Source organism: Sciurus vulgaris, assembly GCF_902686455.1.
Source record: "Sciurus vulgaris genome assembly, chromosome: 18".
Lineage (NCBI taxonomy): Eukaryota > Metazoa > Chordata > Mammalia > Rodentia > Sciuridae > Sciurus > Sciurus vulgaris.
The window spans coordinates 35590941-35616738 of record NC_136479.1 but is presented as its reverse complement, the minus strand read 5'-3'; the positions used below and the strand labels follow the sequence as shown (position 1 = coordinate 35616738).

The window sequence follows — 25798 nt, the reverse complement described above, 5'->3', positions numbered from 1 at the left end:
CAGAGGTGGGCGTGGGCCCCCATAGCACCTAATAACTCACTTGCGAAAATTCGCTTCCCGTTTCCAGACGCTTCGACCTCTGCTGGATTAGGCATGTTGAGGAGCTGCGCCCAAGTGCTGTCTCCAGGGCTCACCCTGTTCTGTGGCACCGGAAGCTGTGGCTGGCACCTTGCCAGTTTGAGTCCTTCGTTCCATGAACAGTCAAATGGGGTGAATGGTACTGGCTGGGCCAACTTCCCCGATTCCTAGGCAGAAAGGACCGTCTGTCCAGAATAAGGGGATTCTGGGTAGTGCTTCTTAATACTTTCGTGTTCTTGACTGGAATTACTGGAAAGTGACCTAAATTTAACAATGGCAGGATCACCGGGGATTCAGACCATGCCGGAATGAAGCTCTGGGTTGCTCAACCAGAAGAATCCCAAGCGGCAGAGGTGCAAAGGGAACATGGAATTGGTAGAAGTTGGAATAACTGGGATAAAAAATTAATGATGTGACGCATCAACCCCGAAATTCACGTGGGAATTCCAGGGACCCAGAACAGCCCAGACACTTTTGAAAAAGGGTGAAGCTGGAGGACTCACACTTCCTGACGTCCAAACTTTCTATGAGTCCACAGTGATCCTGACAGTGTGGCCTTGGCACAGGACAAATGTAAATATAGCAGAATGAAGAGAACTAAGTCTGAGCGCGACCTCTAAAGCTCTTAGAAGAAAAGTCAGGGGTGAATCTCTGTTACCTTCGATTAGGCAAAGAAGCCTTCTTAGAAACATGGAAGGTCTGGGCCAAAAGAAAAGAGAAACTGGTCTTTGTTAAAACTAAAACTTCTGTGCACCCAAATACACTATCAGGAGCGCCAGGCGCGGTGGCACCTGTGATCCCAGCTGCTCGGGAAGATCCAAAGTCTGAGGCCAGTCTGGGCAACGGGGTGAGACCCTTTCTCAAAAGTAAAAAAAATAAAAAGGGCTGGGGATGTGACTTAGTGGCAAAGCACTCGTGGGTTCAATCCCTGGCACCAAAAACAAAAACCGAAAAAGGGAAGACAGCTCACGGGATGGGACAGCATGTTTGTAAATCATCTGTTTGACGACAGACTTGTATCCAGAATCAAGAACTCTCCCAACTGAAAGTTAAAAACCACCCATCGGGGGCCGGGGCTGTGGCTCAGTGGCAGAGCGCTCGCCTGGCATGTGTGAGGCACTGGGGGATCCTCAGCACCACATAAAAATAAACAAATAAAATAAAGGTACTGTGTCCACCCACAACCAAACGACCCAATTAAAAAACAGGTGGAGGATCTCCGTGTGTGTGTGCGTGTGTGCACGCCTGCCGCTGGGGACAGAACCCGGGGCTGCGCCTGAGCTAGACCAGTGCTCTATGGGGAGCCGCACTCCTGGATTCTGGACAAACTGTGAGCACGGTGACCTTAAACCACCAAGGTCTGAGGTGATTTGCTGGGCAACACGAGGTCACTCAAGTGACCAGTCTTTCCTTAACCTGCAGCCCATGGGAGGTGCCACTTCCCTCGGGGCATCACCTGGGCCAACTGGCACCGGCTGGACGGACCAGGGCCTCACTCATGCTGCAAGCTGCACCCCGCGCTCTACGCGACAACTGCAGAAACGCTCCTCCAGAGTCCCTGCACCCACGGCTGCCTTGCAGCCCCCTCTGCGGCCCTCCCCTGGGCTGGCATATGGCCTGGGCTCCAGGTGGCCCCTGGCTGTGGCCAGGCCCTCTCTGCACCAGCTCCCTGCCCGACCCTCCAGCCTTCTTTTCCCACCTCTCAGGGTGGCTGATTTCCCCGGCTGGACACACACAGGACAAGGCAGGCCCGCTGGGGAGCACAGATTTTATTGTTCCAAGTCTGGATTTTGTTGCTTAGACATCCTGGTTCCTGGGAGAGGCGAGTGTCCCGCCTCCCAGTTGCCTCGCGGGCCTGTGCAGATTGCTTTCCAGGTTCAAAGTGCACTGAGAGAGCTTCACAGTTTTAACACTTCTAGATGCTCAACTGAGGCAAAGTGACAAAATGGCCCTCCCACCCGCCCGCCAAAAAAATAAACCCCAAGCCCCCAGCAGCTGCTGCTGCAGCCGTATGAAAAAATAATACAAACTCTTCTTAAAAAATAGATTACACAGAAAGAACCCAGAGGACAGAGGGGCATGAGGGGGGCAGGGACTCCCCAGCTACTGGCGGGGAGCTGTGGGCAGAGCGGAGGGGGCGCTGCGATGACCTCCGGGGGCGGGGCTGCTGGTGGACACTCGCTCATCCGCTCTGGTCAGCTCCTCGCCATCAGCCCTGACCCAGGCACCATGGCTCCCTCTCCCTCAAGGGACCCCTCCTCACCCTGAGGCCTGGTACCTGCTTCTCACTAAAGTGGCTTCGATAAAGAAAGGAAAAGACCCCACGCGAGGAAGGCCTGGGTGCGGCCGGACCTCCCTCTGCTTTGGGGGCTTGGATAATTATCAACACGGCTGTTGCTTAGACACCCCTGGGGGGTAGCTGGTCCCAGACCCCTGTGTGGCTCCCGGGAATGTGGCCTCCCCTGACCCTGCCCTCCTCCACGCCTGACCACTATGGGGCATCTTCAGACGCTGCCCCCGGCCCAGCCTGGCTCGGGAGCCGCGGGCAGATGCAGCGTGCAACGTCTGGGGCGGTGCGTGGAATGGACACAGCCGCCGGGACCCTCCAGCTCATGCAAGCAGTGTGTGGGGGTGGCCCCAGGACAAGAGGTAAGGCAGGGTGCTGTGACCGCGTGCGTGCAGCTGGCAGCACTGGGGCCAAGGTGGGGCGGTGGGGGGGGGGGCAGTCCACGGGGGAGAAGGCGAGCCGGGGCCTGGCTCTGGGGAGGGGTCTGGGTGCCCACTGCCCCAGCTGAGCGCTCCGTGCCTGGCCACCTCCTGCAGAGGGATCTGGTGACGGTGGATTCTCTGGAGGTGGGAGTGGGGCAGTTGGGTGGGCCGGGCTCAGTCGGGGACCTCAGGGTGGGCGGGCAGTCCACTCTCACCACGCCGGTAGGTCTCCCAGAAGCCCCTGTCCAGCTGTTCCAGCTGTGGGCCCAGGGGCAGGTGGCCCGCCAGATGCATGCGGAGGGTCTCCAGCCATTGTTCCAGCTTCATGAAGGAGGGCCTGGGTGACAGGTGGTGGATGATAGGTCTGGCTCTCCTGGGGGTCAGCCCACCTGCAAGGCAGCCCCAGGCCAAGGCCCAGAACTCACCTCTTCTCAGGGTCCAGATCGCAGCAGCGCACGGTAATAGGGAAGAAGCTCGGGGGGCAGTTGGGGGGGCAGTAGCGGTCCAGGAAGCCTCGCACGTTGAGGCCGAAGTCCATGGTGCGGGGCAGGTAGTCGGGGTCTGCATTCACCCGCCCAATGATCTGCCCAGCACAAGGCCCAGCAGTTAATTTGGGGCCCCTCACCCTGGGGGGTGTCTTCAGTGGTCTGAAGGCAGGTCACTTGGGGAAAGGCCCTGGACTGAACACTGAGCCACGGCCAGGTCGTCCCTCTGCCATGGGCAGCCCAGCTCTTAGAAGGCGGCCACCCAGGAGGAGGGGGAGGGGAGGAGTCACCAGTCTCGGTGCCACCACTGCCCGCCGCTGACCTACCTCACACAGGACGATCCCAAAGGAAAACACGTCGACCTTCTCATCATAGCTGCGGCCTAAACGGAGACACCGAGGGTCAGCAGGGAGCAGGGCGAGGGCACGGCCAGGTGGGCCAGAGGCAGTCGCTACAGCCTGCGCAGCCTGGGCTTCAGTCCTGCCTCCCAGCCCACCAGGTCCCAGTGACCCTCCAGAGCAGCCAGCGGTGAGGAGCAGGCCCCGGGCACATGGTTCCCGGCTCTGCGGGCCAGTCTGCCCCACTGTGCCACTCTGGGCAAATCAGAATCCATGAGGTCCCCAAGACACCTCGTCCAAGGCCTGGGAACTGCAGATGTCACTTTGTTGGGAAACAGGTCCTGGGCTGGGGGGCTCAGGGTAGATGACGTGTTTCGCACAGGAGGCCCTGCCTTCCACCCCCAGCATGGGGTGGGGGGCGACCTGGCCGACATGGTGGAAGTTAGGACGGGGGTGGAGCAGGGGAGATAAGACTGGGTCATCTGTGGGGTCCTCAGTGCCGTCACAAGTGCCTTTATGAGAGAAGACAGAGAAGACACGCAGAGGAGGAAGTGACCGCAGAAAGGCAGCCGCAGGGGCTGGAAGAGGGAGGTCTGGGCTGACCCCCGAGGGGCCTGCTATGCCAGATCTAGGCTTCGGCCTCCAGGATTGTGGCTGACTCTTTTCCTGGTACTGTGGATTGAACCCAGGGGCGCTTCACCGCTGAACCGTTATTCAACTGTGAAGACAGGTCTAAGTTGCACAGGCTGGCCTCGATCCTTCTGTCTCGATCCCGGATTTGCTGAGATTACAAGTGGGCACCACTGTGCCTGCTAACTGTCAGAAGTCACCAAGTTTGTATAATTTGTTGTGGTGACGTCATGAAACAGACTTGCTGAGCCTCGGTTTCCTTGTCTGTCAAATGGGAATATTATCAGCCTCTTGCCAAAAACCTTCATTTGGAATGGTCACTCAGAATGCCAACCAGTTGGCAGTGGATTTACAAACTGTGTCTCATCCTCACACTACCCCTGGAGATGGGGACTGCTGAGATTGGTTGACCCGGGGGTGACATTAACTGCATCCACCTGGTCAGTGCTGGTGCTGGCTGGCCCTGGGTCTGCCTGTCCTGAAGCTGTGTGTCACCTGTTTGGGGAGGGCCCTTGTCTCACCACTAACAGCAGAGAAATGGCGTGAGGGAGCCAGGCCCTGTGGGGGGCTGAATTACAGCCCGGGAGATGTCCATGTCCACGTCTTAATCCCTGGGACTCTGCAGGTGGGACTGGGGGGTCCTTTTTTTTTTTTTTTGCAGGCCGTGCACGTGCTGGGTAAGCACTCTACCACTGAGCAGCGCCCCAGCCCTGGGATCAGGGCCTTGAGATGGGGAGAGGATCCTGGATGAGCCGGTGGCTCAGCACGGTCACCAGGGGCCCTGTCAGAGGGGGGGAGGGCCGGAGCCAGGGAGGGGATGTGAATCAAGGCGCTGTGCTGCTGGCCCTGCAGGTGGAGGCAGCCCCAGTGAGGGACGAGGTGGCCTCTAGGAGCCGGAAAAGGTGGGCACAGGTCCCCCTTGGAGCCTGTAGGAGGACCAGCCTGCAGGTGCCCAGCCGGACCTGGCTGGACTGCTGACCTCGGACTATTGGATGAGGCGTTCCCAGGGCCACCCAGCGAGGCACCCATGGGAGATGCACCGGGGACCCAGGCAGGAGGCGGGCCAGCCGGCTACGCACCGTGGATCATCTCGGGCGCCATCCAGTAGGGGTTGCCCACCACGGTATAGCGCTTCCTCCGGTCCGGCTTCTTGAGGCTGCGCAGGTCCTCAGGCTGAGTCTTCTCGTCCACCATGAGCCGCGCCAGCCCGAAGTCGGCCACCACCACGTTGTTGTTCTGGGGAGACGAGCAGGGCCCTGCTGGACACCTCTGCGCCTCACCAGAGCCTCCAGAGGGAGCCTGGGCTCAGGATCTCGGCTTCCTGAGCTCTGAGTGGGTTTCTGCTGCCTTCAGCCATCCAGTTTGCGGCACTGTGACAGCAGCCCTGGGAAAGGACACGCCACCTCCCTTGGACGCCCTTACTCCGTCCTCTGCCTTCTGTGGAGCTCCTGGGTCCCCTGACCGCTGGCCTGCGAACCCAGGGTCCCTGCCTCTACCCTACCTGTGAGTGCCCCCCAGCCTCCTCCTCCAGGAAGCCTGCCTGACCTCCCGGTCTCCACCGGTGCTGCCTGCTGCAGCCTGTGGGCACCCTGCTGTGGGCTGCACTCAGTGACCACTGGTCCTGGTCCTCAACAGCTCGCAGGCCAAGGTTTCCTCCAATTCACCAGCGCCTCCTGAGAAGCCATCCTGCTGAACTTCCTGCACTTGGGCTGCTTCCCCCACCTCCCCACTTCAAAGGGGAGCTCAGGTGACCCAGGGACCTCTGCTGAGGGAAGGGCCCTGAGGTTAGGAGCGCAGGGTCTGTCCCCACACGCCCAGTCGCTGGCCCCAGTTGCTCACCTCGCGGACCAGGCAGTTGTGGGAGTTGAGGTCGCGGTGGATGATGTTCATGGAGTGGAGGTAGGCCTGGGCAGACACAGGTGGCAGGAGGCGTGGGGCCAGCCCTCCCCAGCCCCTGGGGGCTCCCACCTCCCCTCCCACCCTGACCGGGCCATTCGGGGGTTCTTCCCACTCTGTGCGGCCTTTTGCCCCCTTCCAAAGCTTCCCTGTGGGCGGCAGCGGGGGCCGTTTCCAGCGTGGAGGTCACTAGCTACTTACCATCCCCGATGCGATGTCCTTGGCAAAGCTCACCCTCTGACTCCACGGGTACTGGCTGTCCTGGGGGATGGGGGAAACAGCCGGATATGGCCATGGGATCCCCATATGGGAGTCCCAGGGGCAAGTGTCCTGGGAAGGCTGACGGCCCCCATCTCTCCTGCACCCACAGCTGTCTCCTCCTGAAGGGGACACCTCTCTTGCAGGTGAACCAAAGTGTCACTTCCTAACAGAGGTGTCTTCAAACCCTCAGTGGGGCTGCTCCTCTGCAGATCCCAATTTGGCTCCTTGAGGAGAAATACCCAGAGCCTCCCTCAGCTTCTGCAGCGGGAAGGGGGCCCCTGGCCCCTGCGTGTTGGGTCCAGCAAGTCCTTAGGATGGTACAGCGTCTGTGTAAAAGCCACACAGGCCTGCCCCCAGGTCACACCGTCCTAGATGACTCCTGACACTTATTGCCACGCAAGGAGTTGCTCTGCAGAAGCGTTCAGGGACGAGGAAAGAGGTCTGCATACGACGGGCAGAGACGAAATACCTCCTTCTCAAGTACCTCAGTCTGCACCAGAAGCCCTGGGTGTGGAGGGCGGGCTGTTCCTTACGAAACCCGATCCTCTCCCATCTTCAGAAAACCTGGGCCTACTGTCATGGCTGGGGCTAGGAGGCCTGTCACGGTCACCCACGCGATCGGCAGCGGGTCACTCTGTGAGAACAGGGCTTCGGTCTTGCTACAGTTCGGCTCTGGACTGTCCCCCACTGGGTCATGGGTGAAGGGTCTGGTATTGAGCGGTGGTGGAACTTCTGAGAGGCTGTACCTAGTGAGAGACCCCGAGGTCCCTGGAGACATACACCTGAAGGGGGCTGTGGGCTCTTAGCCTCTGCCTCTTTCTCTTTTGATTTCTGGCCACAAGGCAGGTGGATTTGCTCTCCCAGGAGCTCCCACCAAGATGTGCTGCCCTGTCACCACCCGAAGCAGTGGGGATAGTCAGTCATGAACTGGAACCTCCAAACCTGAGACCAAATAACCCTTTTCTCCTTGTAAGTTGATGATCTCAGGGACTTTGTTACAGTCATGGAAAGCTGGCTAATCCAGGTCTTGGGTCATACATGGAGACCACTCACTCCCCTGCCCATCCCCTGGGGGAGCTTCAGTGGGAGTGTCGAGTACCTGGGCATGTTAGATTGAGAGGGGAGGCTGGGGAGCCTCGCCAGTTTCTAAATCACACTTGATCACAGAATATCTTGGGGGACTTCCCCACCAGCAGGACCTGGTGTGGCCACGCTTTGGGAAACACCAGGTAGTTAAACTGAGGTAATGAGGGCAGAAGCTGGGAAAGAGACAAGATCGTGTGGTCTCTGGGTAACGCTGAAAGGGGTCTAGAAGGCAGGACTGGTCACCAGGGTCTGCTGGCCAACACAAGAGACAGAATGCCAGATGGCTTCCCAACGCTTCATTTCTCTCTCTCTCTCTCTCTCTTTTTTTTGGTACCAGGGACTGAACCCAGGGGCACTTGACCATTGAGCCACAGACCCAGCCCTCTTTATATTTTATGTAGAGACAGGAAGGGTCTCACTGAGTTGCTTAGGGTCTCGCTAGGTTGCTGAGGCTGGCTTTGAACTCGCAATCCTCCTGCCTCAGACTCAAGCTGCAGGGATCACAGGTGTGTGCCGCGCCACCCGGCCCAACGCTTCATTTCTGCAAATGAATTTATAACTTTGTCCAAATCCTTAAAGAAAGTTCTGAATTTTACGGAATGGTTAAGTGGTGAGAATGATTTGGTTTTGCCAAAGCCCAGCAGGGACTGGTAACTGAGGCTGCCACTCCCCAGGTGCACCAGGGTGGCTGGCCCTGGCTGCCTGAGGCTGGAGGGCAGCTATTCCAGAGCAGCCTGTATGTCTGCTTGGTGCAGATGCCACCCTCTGGGGTCCCAGCTTTACATGGAGTGGTTGCCCCTTGCTTGGCTTGGAATTAGGGCTTAGGACCTGGCCTCAGACTCCACGGTCGATCCCCGCTGAGCAGATAGGCTGAGGCCCAGAGGGGCGCTGCCGTGGCCAGGCCACAGGAGGGGGGACAGCTGGGCTCTGCCTGGTACTACACACACACACACACACACACACACACACACACACACTCTCTCTCTCTCTCTCTCTCCCTCCCTCCTTCCCTCTCTCTCCCTCTCTCCCTCCCTTCCTCTCTCTCTCTCTCTCTCCCTCCCTCCTTCCCTCTCTCTCCCTCTCTCCCTCCCTTCCTCCCTCTCTCTCTCTCCCCCTCTGGTCCTGAGGACTGCACCAAGCCCGGGGGGCCTTACCGCTGAACCACATCCCCAGTCCCTCTGCCACCAGGTCTGCTAAGTTGCGGGGCTGGCCCTGGAGCCGTGGGGACTGCAGGTGCCCCGCCTGGCACTCACCATGCTCTTGATGATGCCCCGCAGGGTGCCCCCCTTGATGTACTCGGTGATAAAGTTCAGCCTCTTGTCCTTGTAGAGCACCCCGATGAACCGGAGCACGTTGGGGTGCTCCAGGCATCTCATGACCTTCACCTGCCAGGGTACAAACAGGCTGGGCCTCCCTCCCGCCCCCGACAGTCCTAGACTGTCCCCGGCTGGCCACTGTCAGCTGGGCTGCTGGGAGCAGCTCTCTCTTTTCTCAACTTGTGGACGGAGTCCTGTCCTCAGGGGACCCTCTGCCACCCCATCTCGGGCCTAAAGTCTGGTCCTGAGGTGTGTGACAGTCCCCTAGAGACCTCCTTGAGAAACGTCCTCTGGGTCTCCTCGTCGAACCGAATCAGCTCCTTCATCACCATCACCTCGCCTGTCTCCCGGTGTGTCACCTGTTGGGGACACCAAGCAGAGACTCAGAGGCCTGCTGCTGGCCTGCCTTGAAGGAGGCTCCATAGCCACCCAGGTCCGCGAGGACGACGTTCAGATGGCGTCAGGCTCTTCAGACACCTGAGGTGGGTCGGGGCGCCCCTGACCCATGGGGAGCCGGGCCCTGAGGTTTCCCAGCAGGACCCAAGGCCGCCGGCTGCAGGGAAGGAGGTGCTGGGACTTGGCTCCAGGTGCCCGGCACCAGCTGGCCTTCTTTGCTCTATGGCCTGTCTCCTGGAGGTCAGATGGCGGTGCGGCCAGCAACTGCTTGCCTGGCAAGGGGACAGGGAGGGGCGGGTCCCTGGGAAGCCCAGCGGCACTTCTGTGTAGTCCAGACCCTTCCAGTCAGGTCATGGCCAAGTGACACCAGAACCAGGCTGCATCCTGGCCTAGGGAGACTGTGCAGGGGTCCCTGAGGTCATCCTGGGAGACCAGGGAGGGGACTTTGGCCGTCCTGCCTTCCTACCCTGCAGTTGCTCTGTCCAGCTCTGGGTCTACCTGGGAAGGTCCCTTCCTCTCCCCAGCTCAGGGACCTGGAGGGACCCTGGAGGCCAGTCGTGGTGGGCTCCCTGAGGCTCTGGTGGGGAAGGAAGAGGACCCCTGGCCCTGTACCTTGATGGCCTGGCCGAAGCAGCCCTTGCCCAGCACTTCCCCATGGATGAGGTCCGATGGCCGGAAAATGCGATGTGGCCGGCAGACCACCCGGAGGGACTCTGAGCGACCCAGGTTCTTGCGCTGGGAGGACGGTGAGGCCAGCGAGCCAGCACCCGGGGACGTGTCGATGCTGCAGCTCCTTCTGCAGAGGCACAGGGGGCCCAGGGTCATGGAGAGGCCCCTGGCTGGGTCTGCCCCATCCAGGCCGGGCCCGTGGCCCAGCTCAGCACCCTGGGGCAGCCCCCTCTTGCTGTGCTCAGTCTGGGGCAGCACCCAGCTCCCCGGCTCCCGCTAATCCTATCTGAGGTCCACCCCTGCACAGGTGCCTTGAGGGAGTGTCTGTCCTTGGCCTTCTCTGCCGGGGACAGTGGAGGACGCCCTGTCCAGGAGGCCACCACCCTGTACACGGCAGCCCCACGGTGGCCCAGGCTCTGAGGAGTGCAAGTGGGCGGGAGTGTGGCCTCTGGCAGTGCGCCCTCCAGGGTGAGGCGGCCCCCAGGAGGCCCCCGAAGGGCTCCGTCAGAGGTCCCGCGAGGTGCATGGTAAGCCGGGCCAGGACCCAGGCTGCCGCTGGGCTTGTCCTCACAGCCCTCCTCTCACCTCCTCGAGGTCAAGATACGGCCCTTGGCACCTGCTGCCTGGACACTCAATGGCCTGCCCACTGTCCCTGGTCTTGAGCATTCCCACCCCAGCCTTTCCGTGTGGGGGAACCAGAGGGGTCCTTTACCAAACACGCCATGCTGTCATGGCACCCCTTTGGTGGGAGCCCTGCCTTAGAGGGACAAGGTCCAGAGACCCCTGCCACGTCTCCCAGGGCCACTATTGCCTTGGAGCCCATCACCCCCACTCACACCCCGCTGGCCACTCCCTGAGGCCAGGAGGTGGGGCTGCCCTGGAGCCTGGGTCCCTCCCAGTTGGGGAGCTGCTCCCACCCCCTCACCCCGCTTCCTCTCGGGGAGGCCCCGCACCCCAGGCTGAGCGGGTTCCTCAGTCAGACTGGGCTGTGGAGGGCGGGTCCAGGTCCCCAGGTCCCCAGGTCCCCAGGCGCGGTGCTGGTGCAGCACCTGCCTGACCCAGGCCGGCTGACTTACAGGACAGGCTTCTGCCGGGCAGAGCTGCCCACCTCTGCACTGGGAGTGTGCAGCGGGGAGCCCAGGGGGCTGGGCTCGGGCCCTGGCCCCTGGGCTAGCAGGTCGTGGGGGTCATGCTCGAGGGTCAGCTGCAGCAGGCGGCTGGTCTCCTGGATCAGTAGGTCAATCTGGGGAGCGGAAGCGGACAGCTGAGGCCACTGAGGTGGCAGTGGAGGGCGGCTCAGGCACCTGGGCACCACCTCTAACCCTGCCCTGGCCTCAAGCCCATACCTCGTCCAGGGGCACGTTTCGGATGGGTGTGCCGTTTATTTCCAGGATCCTGTCTCCCACATGGATGGAATTCTTCACATCTGGGCTCATGCAGCCTGGGTCCACTCTGTGGGCACAGCAATGGTCAGATCAGGTCCCACCTGCCCCGGAACCCACAGAGGAAATCAAAGCCAGGGAGACCAGAGCACAGATTAGGGGGCAAGTGACTTTATCTGGTGTGGCTGGGAGGCAATTACCCAGAACACTGAGTTCTGGCTGGGTGGGATGAATTCTGTAATCAATGACTGATGTCTGCCATGGGTGTGGCCATGGAGAAAGATAGCACACCTGTAGGTATCTGCCACCCTGCAGCAGACGGGTGACACCTCTACTCTGGACAGAACCACCCTCCGCCTGCCTGGCGTGCTTGGGGCTGACAAATGTTACGAGTGGGTCCTAAAAGGGTCTGGATCCACTGGCTTCCTAGCTAAGCCCCAAACTCCCCCAGCAAGAGGAAGCTCGCCAGTTCCTCCTGAATGGGCAGAGGGGCTCGGAGCCTGCCCTGAGACACGGGTCGGGTGATGGGCATGACGTGCACTCAGAGGGCCTCCAGCTTGGAATGGTCAGCTACTCTCCACGCTCTGGCCAGGGGCCTTGCACTGTAATCATCACACGTCTCATTCCCAGGGATTCCGTCTGGTTCTCTTCCAAGCGCACGTGCTCCATGTGCATTTTCTAAGTGACTCTCATCTATGAGAATATACGGAGCACGACTGCTCTACACCGTTCCTGCTAACCCAGCACCTGGGGGCTTTGGCTCGAGCTGCCTGCCTCCGGGTGTTCCTGCCGCCTGTTGCTCACAGAGTCTTGCTTCCTCGCGTTCGACGGTTCTCCCCTGTGCACGCTAGGCAAGGGCTTTACCCCAGCCCTGCTAGCAGCCCCGTAGTGACTTCTGACTGCACTGCTTGTCGCCCTGAGATTTCTCAAGGCACCTCCACAGAAGCCTGGAGGCGGGTCCTCCAGAAGGAGCTCTGATCTCGTCAGTTCCTGGGTATACTACCAATTAGTGTGCCAACTGAGAGCCACTTGAAACTAGACTTTTGCAATTTTGCCTTGACTTTTTTGGGGGAGTAGGGATGCTGGGGATTGAGCCCAGGGGCACTTGGCCACTGAGCCACATCCCCAGTACTTTTTATGTTTTATTCTGAGGCAGGGTCCTGCTGAGTTCCTTAAGAGGTTGCTAAGTTGCTGGGATTACAGGCGTGTGCCACCGTGTGTGCCCAGCCACCCAGGGCTTCTTGCATGCTAAGCACATGCTCTACTGAGCTACACCCCTAGACCCTTTGCCTTGATTTCTGAACCACCCAGACATAAGAGTTTGGTTTGGAAAACTGAGTTTATGAACTTTCTGGGGGAGATCTTCCACTCCAGTTCAAACCAGGCAGTTTAACTTGTGGTCTGGGAACCAGGGAGCTTAAGAAAGGTGTGGTTATCTTGTTCACCCTCGCCCTGAGAGCCCTTTGGGGTCCCAGTTTTGTGGGGGAGCTGTTCTCTGATTAGGCCAGCTTCCTTGGGCCCAGCCATGGAAAGACTGAAAAACTGAAGCACACATTCACCCAGTTCAGTGCCACCAAGGGGAACGGCAATCTGCTGTTGGCCCAGGGCTCCTTGGTCACTCATTCCTGACCTGGTTACCCCCTCTGTTGTTGGCTCATACAAGGAATAAAGAAAAAAATTAAAAAATTTTTTTTGGTACTGGGGATTGAGCCCAGGGGCTATGACCACTGAGCCACATCAAGCTTTGGACTTGAGATCCTCTTGCCTCAGCCTCCCGAGGGCCTGGGATCACGGTATGCGCCACCGTGCCTGGTGAACATGTTTTCTCTCACCAGATGCCTGCTAGGCCAGGTGTCCGAGGCAGGCCACTAGCACTCATGCAATGTCGTGGTCCCCAGTCCTGAAGTCTGCCACCCACCACAGCAGTGGCCAAGCTGTACCCATGCAGCCAGAGCAGATGGCCACTCACCCCTGGACGCGGACAGTGTGGGAGTGTTCTGCGCCACAGCCTGGAGGGCCGTGGGGGGGGTCGATGGAGACAGAGAGACCACGTTTGCCATGAGCAGAGGCTGGGATGGACACCAGGGTGACTGTGTGGGGTAGGTGGGAGCCGGGGGAGTCGGGTAGGATCTGCTCGATGACGGGAGTCACCACAGTCTGGTAGTAGCAGTGCCCACTGCAAAATGTGCCGGCGGTGGGGACCCAAAGAGGAGAAAGAAAAGAATGTCAATGTCCTCATTAGCATCACCACCCCCTGGGGCCCCCAGCCCAGGGCTCCATGCTCTTCCCCTTCCCTGACACTTCCGCCTGACTGGAGGGACTAGGAAGCAGAACTGAGCATGCCCAGTGCCCTGATGCCTCTCCGGGACTCAGTCCTCTGGGCTTGTCTGTTCCCTGCAATGCTGTCAGATGTTCAAGACAGAGGCTGGGGTGCATCCCGAGCAGGAGGAAGTCATCAGCAGCCCATCTGGGATCGAGGCATGCTGTTCTCTAACACAGCTTTATAGCTGCTGCTGAGAAAATTCGTCTGGTCTTTGTCCCTGCTTCCTGGGAGAGAGACTAATTCCCTGGAACAGGAGTTCACTGTCATCTACGCGCCCCTCGGACGGGCGTCTCTGCCTGAGTTTATGTGAATGAGATGACTCAGAGCTGGGGCTGGTCACCAAGAAGGACCTCCGGGGGGGTTGAGGGGCTGCCCTTCCAGAAAGCCTAGTTTCAGGGAGGGGGCTGGGGCAGAGCTCAATGATGTGGCCAATCAATCACGAGGACACCATGAAACCCCGATAAAACCTCTGGATGCCGAAGCTCCGTGAGGCATCCGTGGATGAACACCAGTGCCTTGGTTCCCTAGGTCCTGATCGTGTCCCTTATTACAAAACTGGAACCCGACGCCCAGTGCCTTCTGGGGCTCAGCGATCATTGATCAAGTCATAAAACCTGATGGGGTTGTGGAATCCCTGCACTGGAGCCAGTGGGACACAGGGGCCTGTGGACCCCTGGGTGTGCAGATGTGTCTGAAGGGAGGGTAGTCTCGCTGGGGACTGTCCTTAGCTTTTGAGGTCTGGGCCAGTTCTGGTGGCACGTCAGGGAGAGAGCTCACTCCTGTGGCTGGCATCTTGGGCATTTCTGTGGAGGAGAGACAGGGGGATGCCTGCCCCCCAAACTCTGCCACAGGAAAGACAGGCCTGGAGCGGAATAGCCCGTGGGGGGGGGCCGGCGACGGCGCAGAGGCCGAGGCACTCACCAGTACAGCTTGGAGTGCTCCACCAGTGTGTAGGTGTCCCCGTCGCCGATGAAGGTCCCACACGTGCGGCAGATGAAGCACTCAGGGTGGTACTTCAGCTCCCCAGCCACCTGGCGGGTGGGTGGAGGACAGGCCAGCTGAGCAGTTGGGCCAGCCTCGGGCCCACTCTGCTCTCCGGAGTGGCCTCTTCTCAGAAGGGTAGCCCTGAGCGCTCCCTGGGGACCGGGGCTGCCAGCAGCTCCTGGACAGAGCGTGCTGCACAGGGCAGGGGCTGAGGCCCCAGGCGGCCAGCCTCAGAGAGCACCAGGGGCTCAGGAGGAAGAGGGACTGTGGGAAGGGCCTGGGGCAGGGAGGGGCACGGGAGCTCACCATGACCAGCCCCTTGGTGATGTGCTCCGAGCACCCGTGGCAGGACTCGCCGTAGCGGGCCCAGTAGTCCTTCCTGCAGAAGAGCCGCCCATCCTTCTCGTAGTACTGGTGCGAGAGGGAGGCGCCGCACTCACCGCACCTGGGGGAGAGGGCCGGGCTCAGGCCAGCGCCCACCTCCCACACACCTGGGCCTGGCCGCTCACAGCAGCCTCCGGAAGAATAGCAAAAGATGGTCCTCTGGGTGGAAGCAGCCCAGGCTGTGGCACGGGGCTCGCCAAGATGGGCGTGGTCCCCCTTTAGTGCCTCAACTCCACGCCTCGTGCAGTGTGCAGCCTGTACAACCCAGGCAGTCCTACACATAATGGGTCGGCCTGATGGCTAGCCCCAGGGGCGAGGGGTGCTTCTCATCTGGGCCTGTCCCTTGTCATGCAAGGAAGAAAGTCCAGAAGGCAGGTGACTTACTCTTGGTTGCCAGCCAGGTGGAGGATGTAGGGGTGGGAATGGAGCAAAGCAGGGGCCCCTCCCGTGGACCAGAGGGCTTCCTCCCCTGCTCTGCCCTGGGAGCACTCCCACCTTCTGCTCTCCCGGGTCAACTCCTCTCACCCTCAGGGCACCACGAGGGGGAGGGCTACACAAAGCTGCTCTCACCAAGACACAGGCAGGGATCTGGCTCATGTGGAGCAGCCGGGACCCCACCATTCCAGACAAAGAATCTCCTGCTTCCTGGGGTCCAGCACCCCACAGGTGCTGCTGGGAGACAGCTCAGCACCCAGTCTCAGCCTCCTGCCTTCCCTCAGGGATGCCCAGGTACCTGGCCAGGGTGGTCCTGGCCCCTGTCCTCTGCCTCATCACAAGCCCCAGGGGTAGATGGGTGAGGACAGTGCGGAGAAGTGACCTTCCTGCCTCCAGGTGCCAGGCCCCAGGCCAGGAGCTAGACCTACATGCCTGGCTCCTTCCCACAGGAGCAGGGTGGGTGGGGACCTGCAGGAGCAGGGTCCTGCAGGCTGCTGAGAGCCTGCCCCAGGGTACACACCTGCAGAGGAAGGCCGGGATCTGGCCAGCTCCCTGCTGGGTCACATAGGGACAGGAGGACCCAGGCTCTGCAGGGTAATAAACCAGGAGGGGAGGACCTAGGCCTGGGTGGATAGCCCCTTTCCCCACCAGGCCAGTGAACCGCGGAGGCCTGCCGGAGAGCCAGCAGAACACTGTCCCTTTAAGAGGATCCAGCTAGTCTCCCACTGTCTGGCAGTCTGTGAGGAGGGGCTGGGGGAGCACAGAATGTCAGGGTTCAGAAGCACGTGGGTGGGGATGCTCCAGCCTTCCCTGGGGGCGAGGTGGCGGAGGGGGCAGGGCAGGAGCCAGAGGTAGGGCCATTCCCAGGCCACAGCCAGGGACACAGGAGGCAGGGGGTGGGCCCCGCGGTGGGCGGTGGGCGGAGCCCACGGACAGGGGCAGGTCCTGCACCTCCCACGGGGCTCCAACCCAGCCAGTGGTCTCCGCGGGGGTGGCAGTTCCTGCCCCCAAGGGGAGGCTCCAGCGGGTCATCTGCGACTCGCTTCCTGCCCTTCCACCGACCACGACCACGCCAGACTTTGGTCACAGGACCGTCACAGGAGACTGCCCCTCAGCTCAGCTGCCAGGCTGTGGGAAAGGGCCTCTCCTGTGGGTGGGGGCGCGGGAGCGGCTGCCTGCCTGGAAACTCCTCCGCCGGCTGCTCACGGCTCCCCACGACGCAACAGCCGCGGGGACCCTCCCTGGGCTCCGCGAGCGCACCAGGCGCAGCTGCCCTCCTGGTGGTCCCCAAGCAGCCGTACTACCAGCCCCCACCTCTGCCTTCGCCTGCCGGCTCCCTGGGGTCCTGGGCTGGCAGCGCTCCTGCAGGCCAGGCCTGCTCCCTTCCTTCAGCTTGTGGCCCTTCCCACCAGCATCCAGGGCCCTCTGCCCCGCAGACCTCTGATGATGGAAGGCACGGAGAGCCCCGGCCCCTGTCCAGTCCCTGCCCCCTCGGGCCCCCATCCAGCCAAGAGCCAGAGCCCCCAGTCTGAGGGGGCACAGGTCACCTGTCCCCACAGAAGACATCAGGTGTAAGTGAGGCAGGGCAGGTACTGATGGCATCCAGGGCTGGTGCAGGGCCAGCAAGGGAACTCTTATGGAGACTTGTCCCCTGGCCAGGCCTGGGCAGGGGAAAGGCAACAGGGAGCACGTGGGAGGTGCCCTGCCTGAGGAGGCTGGGCTTCCAGACAGCAGCAAACTGCAGGGGCAGGTGTTGAGGGCGTCCCTCCAAGGGGATGGACACCGGGGAGAAGAAAGAGTGGCTGGAGGGCCAGCCTCCAGGGGAGACTGTACCAAAAGGGCCAGAAGCTCTGGAAGCGGCCTGTTCCCCACACAGCTGGCCGACTGTGACCAAGGAGTTTCAGTTCTGCCCCATGGCAGGCCCCAGGTATGTCTGTCCTATGGTTACCACTGCCAGGGGCCTGGGAGAGCACTCAGGCCTGGGGCCTGGGACAGGCGGGAAGGGGGCTTTCCACTTACTTAGCCCCTCCGAGGCGGCTTCTTCTCAGGACAGAGGCCAACAGCATCCTTTGCAGCTACGCAGGGACTCTGGAGGCCTACAGGAGTGCAGGGGTGGCCTGACAAGAGCTTCCCTATCTTGTTCCAGAGGCTCAGGATTGGAGGCTGCAGAGGGAGGGGCCAGCGTGGCCACACCACAGGGGAGGAGGATACAGCAGTGTGGGTGCGAAAGGCCTTGGTCTGAGAGTGTGACAGGAAGCAGCTCAAGTGTCTTCTGGTTCAGCTTTGGTATAGGTAGAGAGGGAGGGATTCAGGCTCTGACCCCAGGCAGCGGGGTGAAGAGGGAGGGATCCAGGCTCAGACCCCAGGCAGTGGGGTGAAGAGGGAGGGATTCAGGCTGATTCCAGGCAAGGATGTGGGGAAGGAAAGAGCCAGCCTCTGATCCCACCATTCTGCCCTTAGTTCTGCATATCTGGAGAAAGTACTCTGCATCTTCCTTGGCTGTGCCTGGACAAAGGTACTGAGGGCCTGGGCCTCTCTGGGGACAGGGATAAGCTCAAAAGCAGCTGACTCTTCCGGTGCTGCCCCTGAGGGAGCAGAAGTCAACTTCCCATGGACAGTTCATCCTTTCAGGAAAGGTTCCCTGAAGGAGAGGTTGCATCCCAGCCAACTGATGGCCAGCTGTGCTCACCCCTCCTGGCTGGGCCAGCCCACCTAGCCTCCAGGGAGATCTTGTGAGCCACAGCAGTCTGAGGGCTCCTGCACTGGAGGCTTCTGGGAAGGGGCCTTGCACAAGAGGCAACAGCTGGGCCAAAGGGGAAGTCTGGACCACTAGGCCCGGCCATAAATCTCCTGGGGGCTGGCCCTAGGGTGCCATCAAACCCTAGTACTAACGCCTAGTGTGCAGCGACCCTCCTGTGGACCAGAGGGCATGGTGCTCTTCTCCAGGCAGCTTCTACTGTCCTGCTGTCTCACCTGAGGGGGCCTGGGACTTCAGCAGCACTCAAGGGCTCAGGCCATGAGATTCAAAGACGACGCAGGGCCACCCTTCGACAGCGCCCCCCAAATATCCACGGGGCGGGCTGCCTCCACTCCAGCACACCATCTTGGCTGAGGCCTGGATGTGCCAAGCACACCTCGCCCACCACAGAGCTTTTGCATGCGAACCTCTGCAGATCCAGGATCCCCAGGGCTGCTCCCCTCAACTCTCCTCTTAGACATCACCCCCTGGGAGCACTGTCTCTGCAGCACCTGACAGCATTTGTCTGTTGTCTGGCTCACCAGCCAGAAAGGCAGGGACCCTGTGGTCTGGGAGGGACAGTGCAGGCTCTGTAGCCAGGCGGCCGGGTTTGAGTCCTGACCACCTGGAAAGCAGGTGCCACCGGGAAGGCGGCTGTAACGATCACAGCAGAGGAGATGGCAGGGGGTTGCAAGGCTGTCACAGCCTTGTCACAGTCTTACTTCCTGAGCATCTTTGGGGTGGGGGACAGGGGTCCTGGAATAGAGGTCTCAATGTCACTAAGGGGATCATGGCATTGTGACACTTCCAGAGGGAAACCAAGCAGGGCCCAGAGCCTTAGGTATCCTGCCCAGAGCCGGTCTGGCTGCCTGTCAGTCATGTGCCTGGGCAAGGGGTGCCCACTGAGCTGCTTTCCCGTGGTGGGGCGAGGACGCTCTTGGCCTCACCCCTTCACTTTGGGGGTCGTTGAGAACAGCAGTGGCCGGGAACGCTTGTGAAGCCACGGTCCTGGGCCCTTCCTGTGGGCCCGTCACACCAGGGCTCCCTGCGGTCGGGCCGGGGCCTCACACCTCTCCTGGGGACGCGGGAGATGCTCCGAAGCCAGGCACCATGCAAGGTGCCCCTCTGCTTCCCTCCTCCGGCATCTGGGGCTGCACGCCTGGCCTCCCTCACATCTCCCAGGGCTCCATCTTTCCTCCCCATCCCGGGGGCCCCAAATGTCTTCCCTTGATACCTCTCAGCCCCCACAAACCCACTTGCCACCTTGGCACCAGTTCTGAGGGGGCCACTCCGCCTGGCCTTCCTGCCTCCAACTCGACATGGTGTGGAACTACTAACTGGCCCCAACTCCATGAGCACCACGGGACCACCCACTCCCCGGGCACACCGCCACTCGTTGGCCCCTGCCCGTCCCCTCCTGCTTCAACTCTGGTGCTCCGGCGCCAGCTCCTCACCGCGGCAAGGTGCTTGGTTTTGCTAAACCTCCATCCCTCACATGCACATAGGGTGGACCTGGTACCTGGGACGGTTAACGGGGAGGGCTGAACCTTCACACGTGGCTGATACGACAAGTGCAGGGGGAGTCTCCCCCATCTGAAATGTGGGGGCCCACAGGGTCTCAGGCTTTGAAGTTTTGGGATTTTAGAACACCTGCATGCACCTGTGGAGACCTCCTGGGGACAGGACCCAAGTCGAAACACGGAACGCACTTATGCTTCACACGCGTCTCACGTCACACAGAGCCTGAAGGTAACTCGTGCGCCGTCTCGTGGGCTGTGCCCGGACCTGATCCCTCGCGTGAGGCCAGGCATGGAGCCTCCCACTTTCCGCACTAGCGCGTTGGTGCTCACGTTTCGCATTTTGGAGCTTCGTGGATCAGGGACACTCAACTTGTACTTGCAGATACTGTCCCTTCTCCGTGTGGACTCCTCTCCCAGCCACCTTATCCCAGGCCCGGGGCATGAGCACTGGCCTCTGAACTCTGGTAACAGCTCCTTCCCTGCCAATTGCCCCCATCAGTCCAGCGGGATGGCATTCTTCAGCAGCACGTCCGCCCACGCCCCTCCCCAGCTGTCTGCTGGCCCCCTGGTGCCTTCAGAGGTCCCTGCCACGGTCCTCAGCACCGTTCCCAAATCCCTCCCAGCTGTGCCTCCTCAGGGCCCCCCTGGATTCAGGGGTTGCTACCAAAAGGGCTCCTCCTGCTCTCGACTCCCCCCATCTCCCATGCAGGTGGGCTGCCTCCTTCTGCGCAGCAGACAGGGAACCCAGGGACTATCAGCTGCCTCTCTCTTGGTCTTACCAACCAGAGTGGACACTGGGTGTTCTCTTCACTGACTTTGTGACTTCTCTGTGTCCCAATTTTCTTCTGGTAGAACGGAAACAACATGATGTCTAACAATGCATAGTACTAAGAACAGCGATTGGCCGTTGCTAAATACTAGAAAATGTTAAGATGACTTTTTTTTGTTTGTGGTACCGGGGACTGGACCGAGGACTTCACGAATGCTAGGAGAGTACTCTACCACTGACCTGCCTCCACAGCCCTTTTTATTTTGAGACATCATTTCACCACGTTGTCCAGGCTGGCCTCGAACTTGGGATCCTCCTGCTTCAGCCTCCTGGGTAGTTGGGATTATAGGCTACTCAGGCCTAGCCTAGGTTTACTCTTTCTTTGGGGGGGGGGCAGGGGTGTTATGGGGGATTAAACCCAGAGATGCTTAACCACTGAGCCACATCCCAGCTCTTTTGATTTTTTATTTTGAGAAAGGGTCTCACTATGTTGCTTAGGGCCTTGCTAAGTTGCTGAGGCTGGCCTTTAACTTGAGATCCTCCTGCCTCAGCCTTCTGAGTCACAGGGATTACAGGTATACAGGTATGTGGCACCACGTCTTATGACTTATTCTTCCAAATGAAAACAAACAAAAAAATCTACAACAGCTTGTCAGAAACCTCTCTGACTGGGCTGCATCTCCCTCCTGCGGCAGCACTCCCCCTGAACTCTGATTCGCAGCTGGCACCAGATCCCTGCAGAAGTCCCTCTCCACAATGCTTCTCCACCCAGGACCCATGCATCCTTGGAGACCCCTGCTCTGGCTCCACAGCTGACTCTCAGCATCCCCTGCACCTGGCTGCTCAGGATGGTCCTACTGGGTCACTAGGCCACCTCTGGGTTGCCATGTGCTGCTTTGTCCTCCGCCACAGCCCTGCCCCCAACGCCCATCTGTCTGGAGGCCAGGGCTGGTCTCACTGGGCCATGCATCTTGACAACCAGCTGGGACACAGTGACAGTGGCTCAGCTCCCCTCAAGGCCTGTCCTATTCTCTCCCTCCCCTGAAGCAGTGGCAGGACATGCTGCCCTCCCCTCCTCCCCCACTTAGGGATCAGTAGGCCTGGTGATAGGATCAGCCCTCTGCACCCACGGGTTCCACACTGTGGATTCAAACAGCCTTGGACTGAAAATATTCAGGGGGAAAAAAACATTGCATCTGTATTGAGCATGTACAGATTTTTTTTTTCTTGTCTTTATTCCCTAAACAACACGGTATAACAACTAATTACATAGCATTTACGCTCTATTAGGTATCAGAAGTCATCTAAAGATGATTTAAAGTATACTGCTGAAATCAGGGCATGGTGGGCACATGCCTGGAGTCCCAGCTACTTGGGGGGCTGAGGCAGGAGGATCATTTGGGCCCATGAACTGGAGGCCAGTCAGGGCAACATATTAGGACCCTGTTTCAACAAAACACATATATATACATACACACACACACACACACACACACACTAATGCACACATGTGCATAGGTGATAGGCCATTTTATAAAAAGGCTTTGTGTCTGTGCGGGTCCTGGAACCAATGTACTGGCAGGTGTTCCTATCCTCTCCCTAGAGGTCTGAAAACACAAAACAGGAAGTTCTTTAGGGTTTTCTAGTCAAAATTCCTCATTTTACAGAGGAGGAAAGTGAGGCCACAGGCTCACTGGAAGTCACACCTAAGGACAGCACAGGAGTACCAGGTGTCTGTGGGCCCTGCCTGGGGCAACAGCCCCACCCTACCTGAAGCAGTCTGCGTGCCAGTCAGCATTCAGGGCCTGGAGGTACTGGCCGTCATAGATCCTCTGGCTGCAGCTCGCACACACGGGCAACTCGCTTCCTGCAGGAGAGGAAAGGGAGTCAGGGAGATTCTCAGGAGGTGTAGTCGGGCACAGGCCCAGACTGCCCTGCTGACCTCAGGTGAACCTGCACAAATCCCAGGGCATAGCACCCAGGCTAAGCAGTCCCTGTGCCAAGTGAGAAGACAAAGGATGTCGGGTCTGAGTCTTGCTGAGTTACCAAGCCTCTCTGGGCCTTAGCACCCCGATCTGTAAACTGAGGAGGAGGATCAGATGTCCCCCCTCCAGCAACGGCAGTCAGAGTCTGGCAAGGTGAACCAAGAGAAAGCAGCAGGGTTTAGAAATAAGGCGGAGGGTGACAATCTTGTCCCTCTCCTCCCTTGCTGGCCCAGGAAGAACTGCTTAGAGGCCTTTCAAAGGGCAGTGACTGAATAGGACTGGGTTGGAGCATCCTAGGCTGAGAGGGGGCAAGCAGGAAGCCCAGGTGCTGGCTCTAACTGAAGCTTAGCCATCCTGTCTTGATAAGGGGCTGGGGCTGCAGGGCCAGCCACTTGGTATGCTTAGTCATCCCAGGGCCCAGGGCCCTTGGAGCTGGCAGACCCTACAAGACGCCCAGGTTTGCCTCTCCCCATTGTATAGATGGGGAGACTGAGCTCTGGAGAGGGCAAGAGCCTGCCCTATTGTACAGCCAGCCTCCAAAGCCATGGCCTGCTCCTTCTGAATACCCAGGGACTTAAGGTAGGGACAATGGAGAGGTGGCCCTGTGCCCCAAGCAGGTGCTCATTGGCTTGGGGAAGGACTGGCCGATTAGGACCTAGCTTGGAACTGGAAGGGTCTATGCAAGGAATCAGCAAAGGAAACCCAGGGAAGGAGACCCCAGACCCGGTGGGACTGGGATTCTTGAGGGTCTTTGAACCCTAACTGTTGTGCAGCCCTAAGCCTTAGTCTCAGTGAGGAGGGAAGGGGCAAGAGAGTAAGCTAGGAGGCAGTCACCCCCCCAAGCCAAAATTGATGGTAAGCACCAGGTTTGGTGCAGGGGGAGGGGGAAAGGTCCCGCAGTATATGGCCACCGGTTCCCATGGAGCAAATATCCTCTCTGCCCATCCAGCTCCCAACCACAAGTACCGAGGGCCGATCACCCGGTCCCCAATTGTACAGACTGGGAAACTGAGACCCAGAGTGTTAGCGCCTGGCTCAAGGTCACAGAACCCGGCCGGCGCGGGGTGGCCTCTGGGACCCAGGGCTGCAGTTTCTCCCGCCGCGCTTTATTCCCTAGGCCAGGTTGGACTCTGGGCGAACCGTGTGGCCTCAGGGTGGGCAGAGCACGCGGACGGAGGCCAGCGCCGGGTGGGCAGTGCCGGGATGGCCGGCGCCGGGGAAGGGGCGCAGCCCGGATGAAAGGGAGGAGAGGCCCTCGGCCGGCGAGAGAGCAGCCCACCCGGGCTGAGGGAAGCCGGTGGGAGGGCGGCAGGGAGGGGCCTGCGGGCTCGGAAGGACGAGCGCATCCCCCAGGAGGCAGGGGCGCGGCCTCGCGGCAGACCCAGCCTCTGCAGCGACCCGGCCGCCCCCTCCCGCGCCCGCGGCCCAGGCCCGCGCCCGCCCGCGCCCCGCGCCCCGCGCCCCGCGCCCCGCGGCCCGCGCACCTTCCTCTCCCATACGTTCTTCCCTCCAGGTGCAACAAAGTAGCGTCAACCTCATGCACTCGGCGGGGGGCGGGGCCCGGCGGGGCCGGGGATGGGGCGGCCGGGCCCGCGAGCTCGCCCGCCGCCGGCCCGGGCAGGCGGAGGCGGGGAGCGCGGGCCGGGCCGGGAGCTGGAGCTCGCGGCGCCGCCACCGCCTCTCGGACGCCGGCTGGGGCACCGGCTCCGCGCCGCGGCGGCCCGGGGAGCGCGCGGAGGGGCGGGCCGGGGCGGGGCCTGCGAGCTGCGGCAGGGCGGGGCGCGCGCGGCGGCGGGATCTGCCCTGCGCGGCCCCGCCCCCGCAGGCCCCGCCCCCAAGAAGACCACGCCCCTGCGACCGGAGCTTGCGCGCCCGCCGGGCTGCGCCGCCCCGCCGCCTCCGCCCTTCCTCCTTTCATTCATCTTTCCCGGGGCGGGTGACAGCTCCCCGCTGGGCGCGGCAGGCTGGGCTGAGCACTCCGATGGGGCGGCCAGAGGCGCGTGGACACCTCCGTTTCCCCGCTGGGACCCCCTTCTGACCCAGGCCACCTGGAGGCCAGGAACCCAGGCCGGGGGTGATGGAGGCCTTGTGGACCCTGAGGACACCGTGGTCACCTTGGGGAGGGGCGCCAGCTGGGTCCTCTCCTTCTCCCCCGAGGCCTGCAGTGAGGGCAGGCCGGGCGGGGGCGGGCGAAGACACGACTCGGATCGTCCCAGGCGTCACAGGCTGCCAATGCGCAGGATCTGGGAAAAGAGCACGTCTCTGCCAGGCTCATTGTCGTCCTTTCCTGGTGCTGAGGGGACCTGGCAGGCTCTGCTCAGGGTCCAGGAACCTGCACAGTTGAATGAGGTTTTGGTTGAGTCAAGTGACCAAAGAAATTGAGCTGTCCAGTTCAGCACTGGAGGGGTGTTGCAGGCTGCCCAGAGGCGGACAATTCTAGAATGCTGACCTTTCACAGGGGCAGCCCTGTCCCCCGTAGAAGTACCCTCGCACTTCACCCCACTGTGCAACAAGCTGTAAACTGAGCCAAATGTCCCAGTTCACCCCGAAGGGTGAGCAAGAGGCAGAGCATGCTTCAGTCATGTTTGTGGAGACAGATCTAGGCAGGGTCTTGGGTCAGTGGCCAGCCAAGTAGGAGACACTCACCTCTGGGTGCAAAACAATTATATGGAGAGAGAAAAAGAAGATTAGATTTTTATTTTTAATAAAAATAGGATTTTTTAGTAATTAGCATTTAGGTGGATGCTGGTGCCTTCGCTGTATCTTTTGGTCAGATGATCCCTGGGCACTCACAGTGAAGTGTCCCAAGGGGACATGAAGGACCTTAGAGGCTGTACAGCAACATTCAGCTTGCTCATTGCTTTCCTGTGGTGTATATAGCAGGCTCCAGCAGGAAGCAGAAAGCACACTTGGTGGGACCTTGTTTATTTTATTGATCTATCAATTGATTGATTTTTTTAAAAATTGGTACTGGGGATTGAACCCAGGGGGAGCTTAACCACTGAGCCATGTCCTTAGCCCTTTTGATTTTTCATTTTTGAGACCAGCTCTAAGTTGCTAGTCCTGTCCTTGAACTTGCAATCCTCCTGCCTTACCTTCCCAAGTCACTGCAATTATAGGCATGCATCCCTGTGCCTGACATTGATTGGTTGGGTTTTGAGACAAGGTCTCACTATGTTCCCCAGGCTGACCCTGAACTCCTGGGCTCAAGTAACCCTCCTGCCTCAATCTCTCCAGTAGTAGCTGGGACTAAGGGTCCCCGGAGCTCTGTGGGACCTTGTTTTAAAAAGGGGATGTTTACAATGAATTGGGCAGGGTTGAGGGAGACCAATGAGGGTGGCAGCAGGTACGAGCCAGGGTGAAGTGTCTTGGAGAGGGTACCTGGAAGAGAGGGCTCTGTGATGGGGATACAGCC

At 60.1% G+C, this 25798-nt stretch overlaps 1 protein-coding gene across 2 annotated transcripts; it reads right to left on the bottom strand.

Annotated features, from left to right (window-relative positions):
- Window positions 1-1829: 1829 nt before the first annotated feature.
- On the bottom strand, window positions 1830-24120 carry LIMK1 (LIM domain kinase 1). 2 transcript variants are annotated; one of them, XM_079120735.1, is made up of 16 exons: window positions 23868-24120; window positions 22169-22265; window positions 14860-14998; window positions 14491-14600; window positions 13216-13422; window positions 11211-11316; window positions 10941-11107; window positions 9808-9991; window positions 9072-9158; window positions 8737-8868; window positions 6338-6397; window positions 6080-6145; window positions 5320-5476; window positions 3599-3654; window positions 3213-3370; window positions 1830-3124 (listed from the first exon to the last, which is right to left on the bottom strand). In XM_079120735.1, the coding sequence occupies exons 1-16, from the start codon at window positions 23920-23922 to the stop codon at window positions 2962-2964; spliced, it is 1944 nt and encodes a 647-aa protein (XP_078976861.1). In that variant the 5' UTR covers window positions 23923-24120; the 3' UTR covers window positions 1830-2961. The 2 variants fall into 2 exon arrangements, with proteins under 2 accessions (XP_078976861.1, XP_078976862.1); XM_079120736.1 differs by lacking the exons at window positions 22169-22265; window positions 23868-24120 and adding an exon at window positions 17392-17561.
- Between the last annotated feature and the right edge of the window lie 1678 nt (window positions 24121-25798).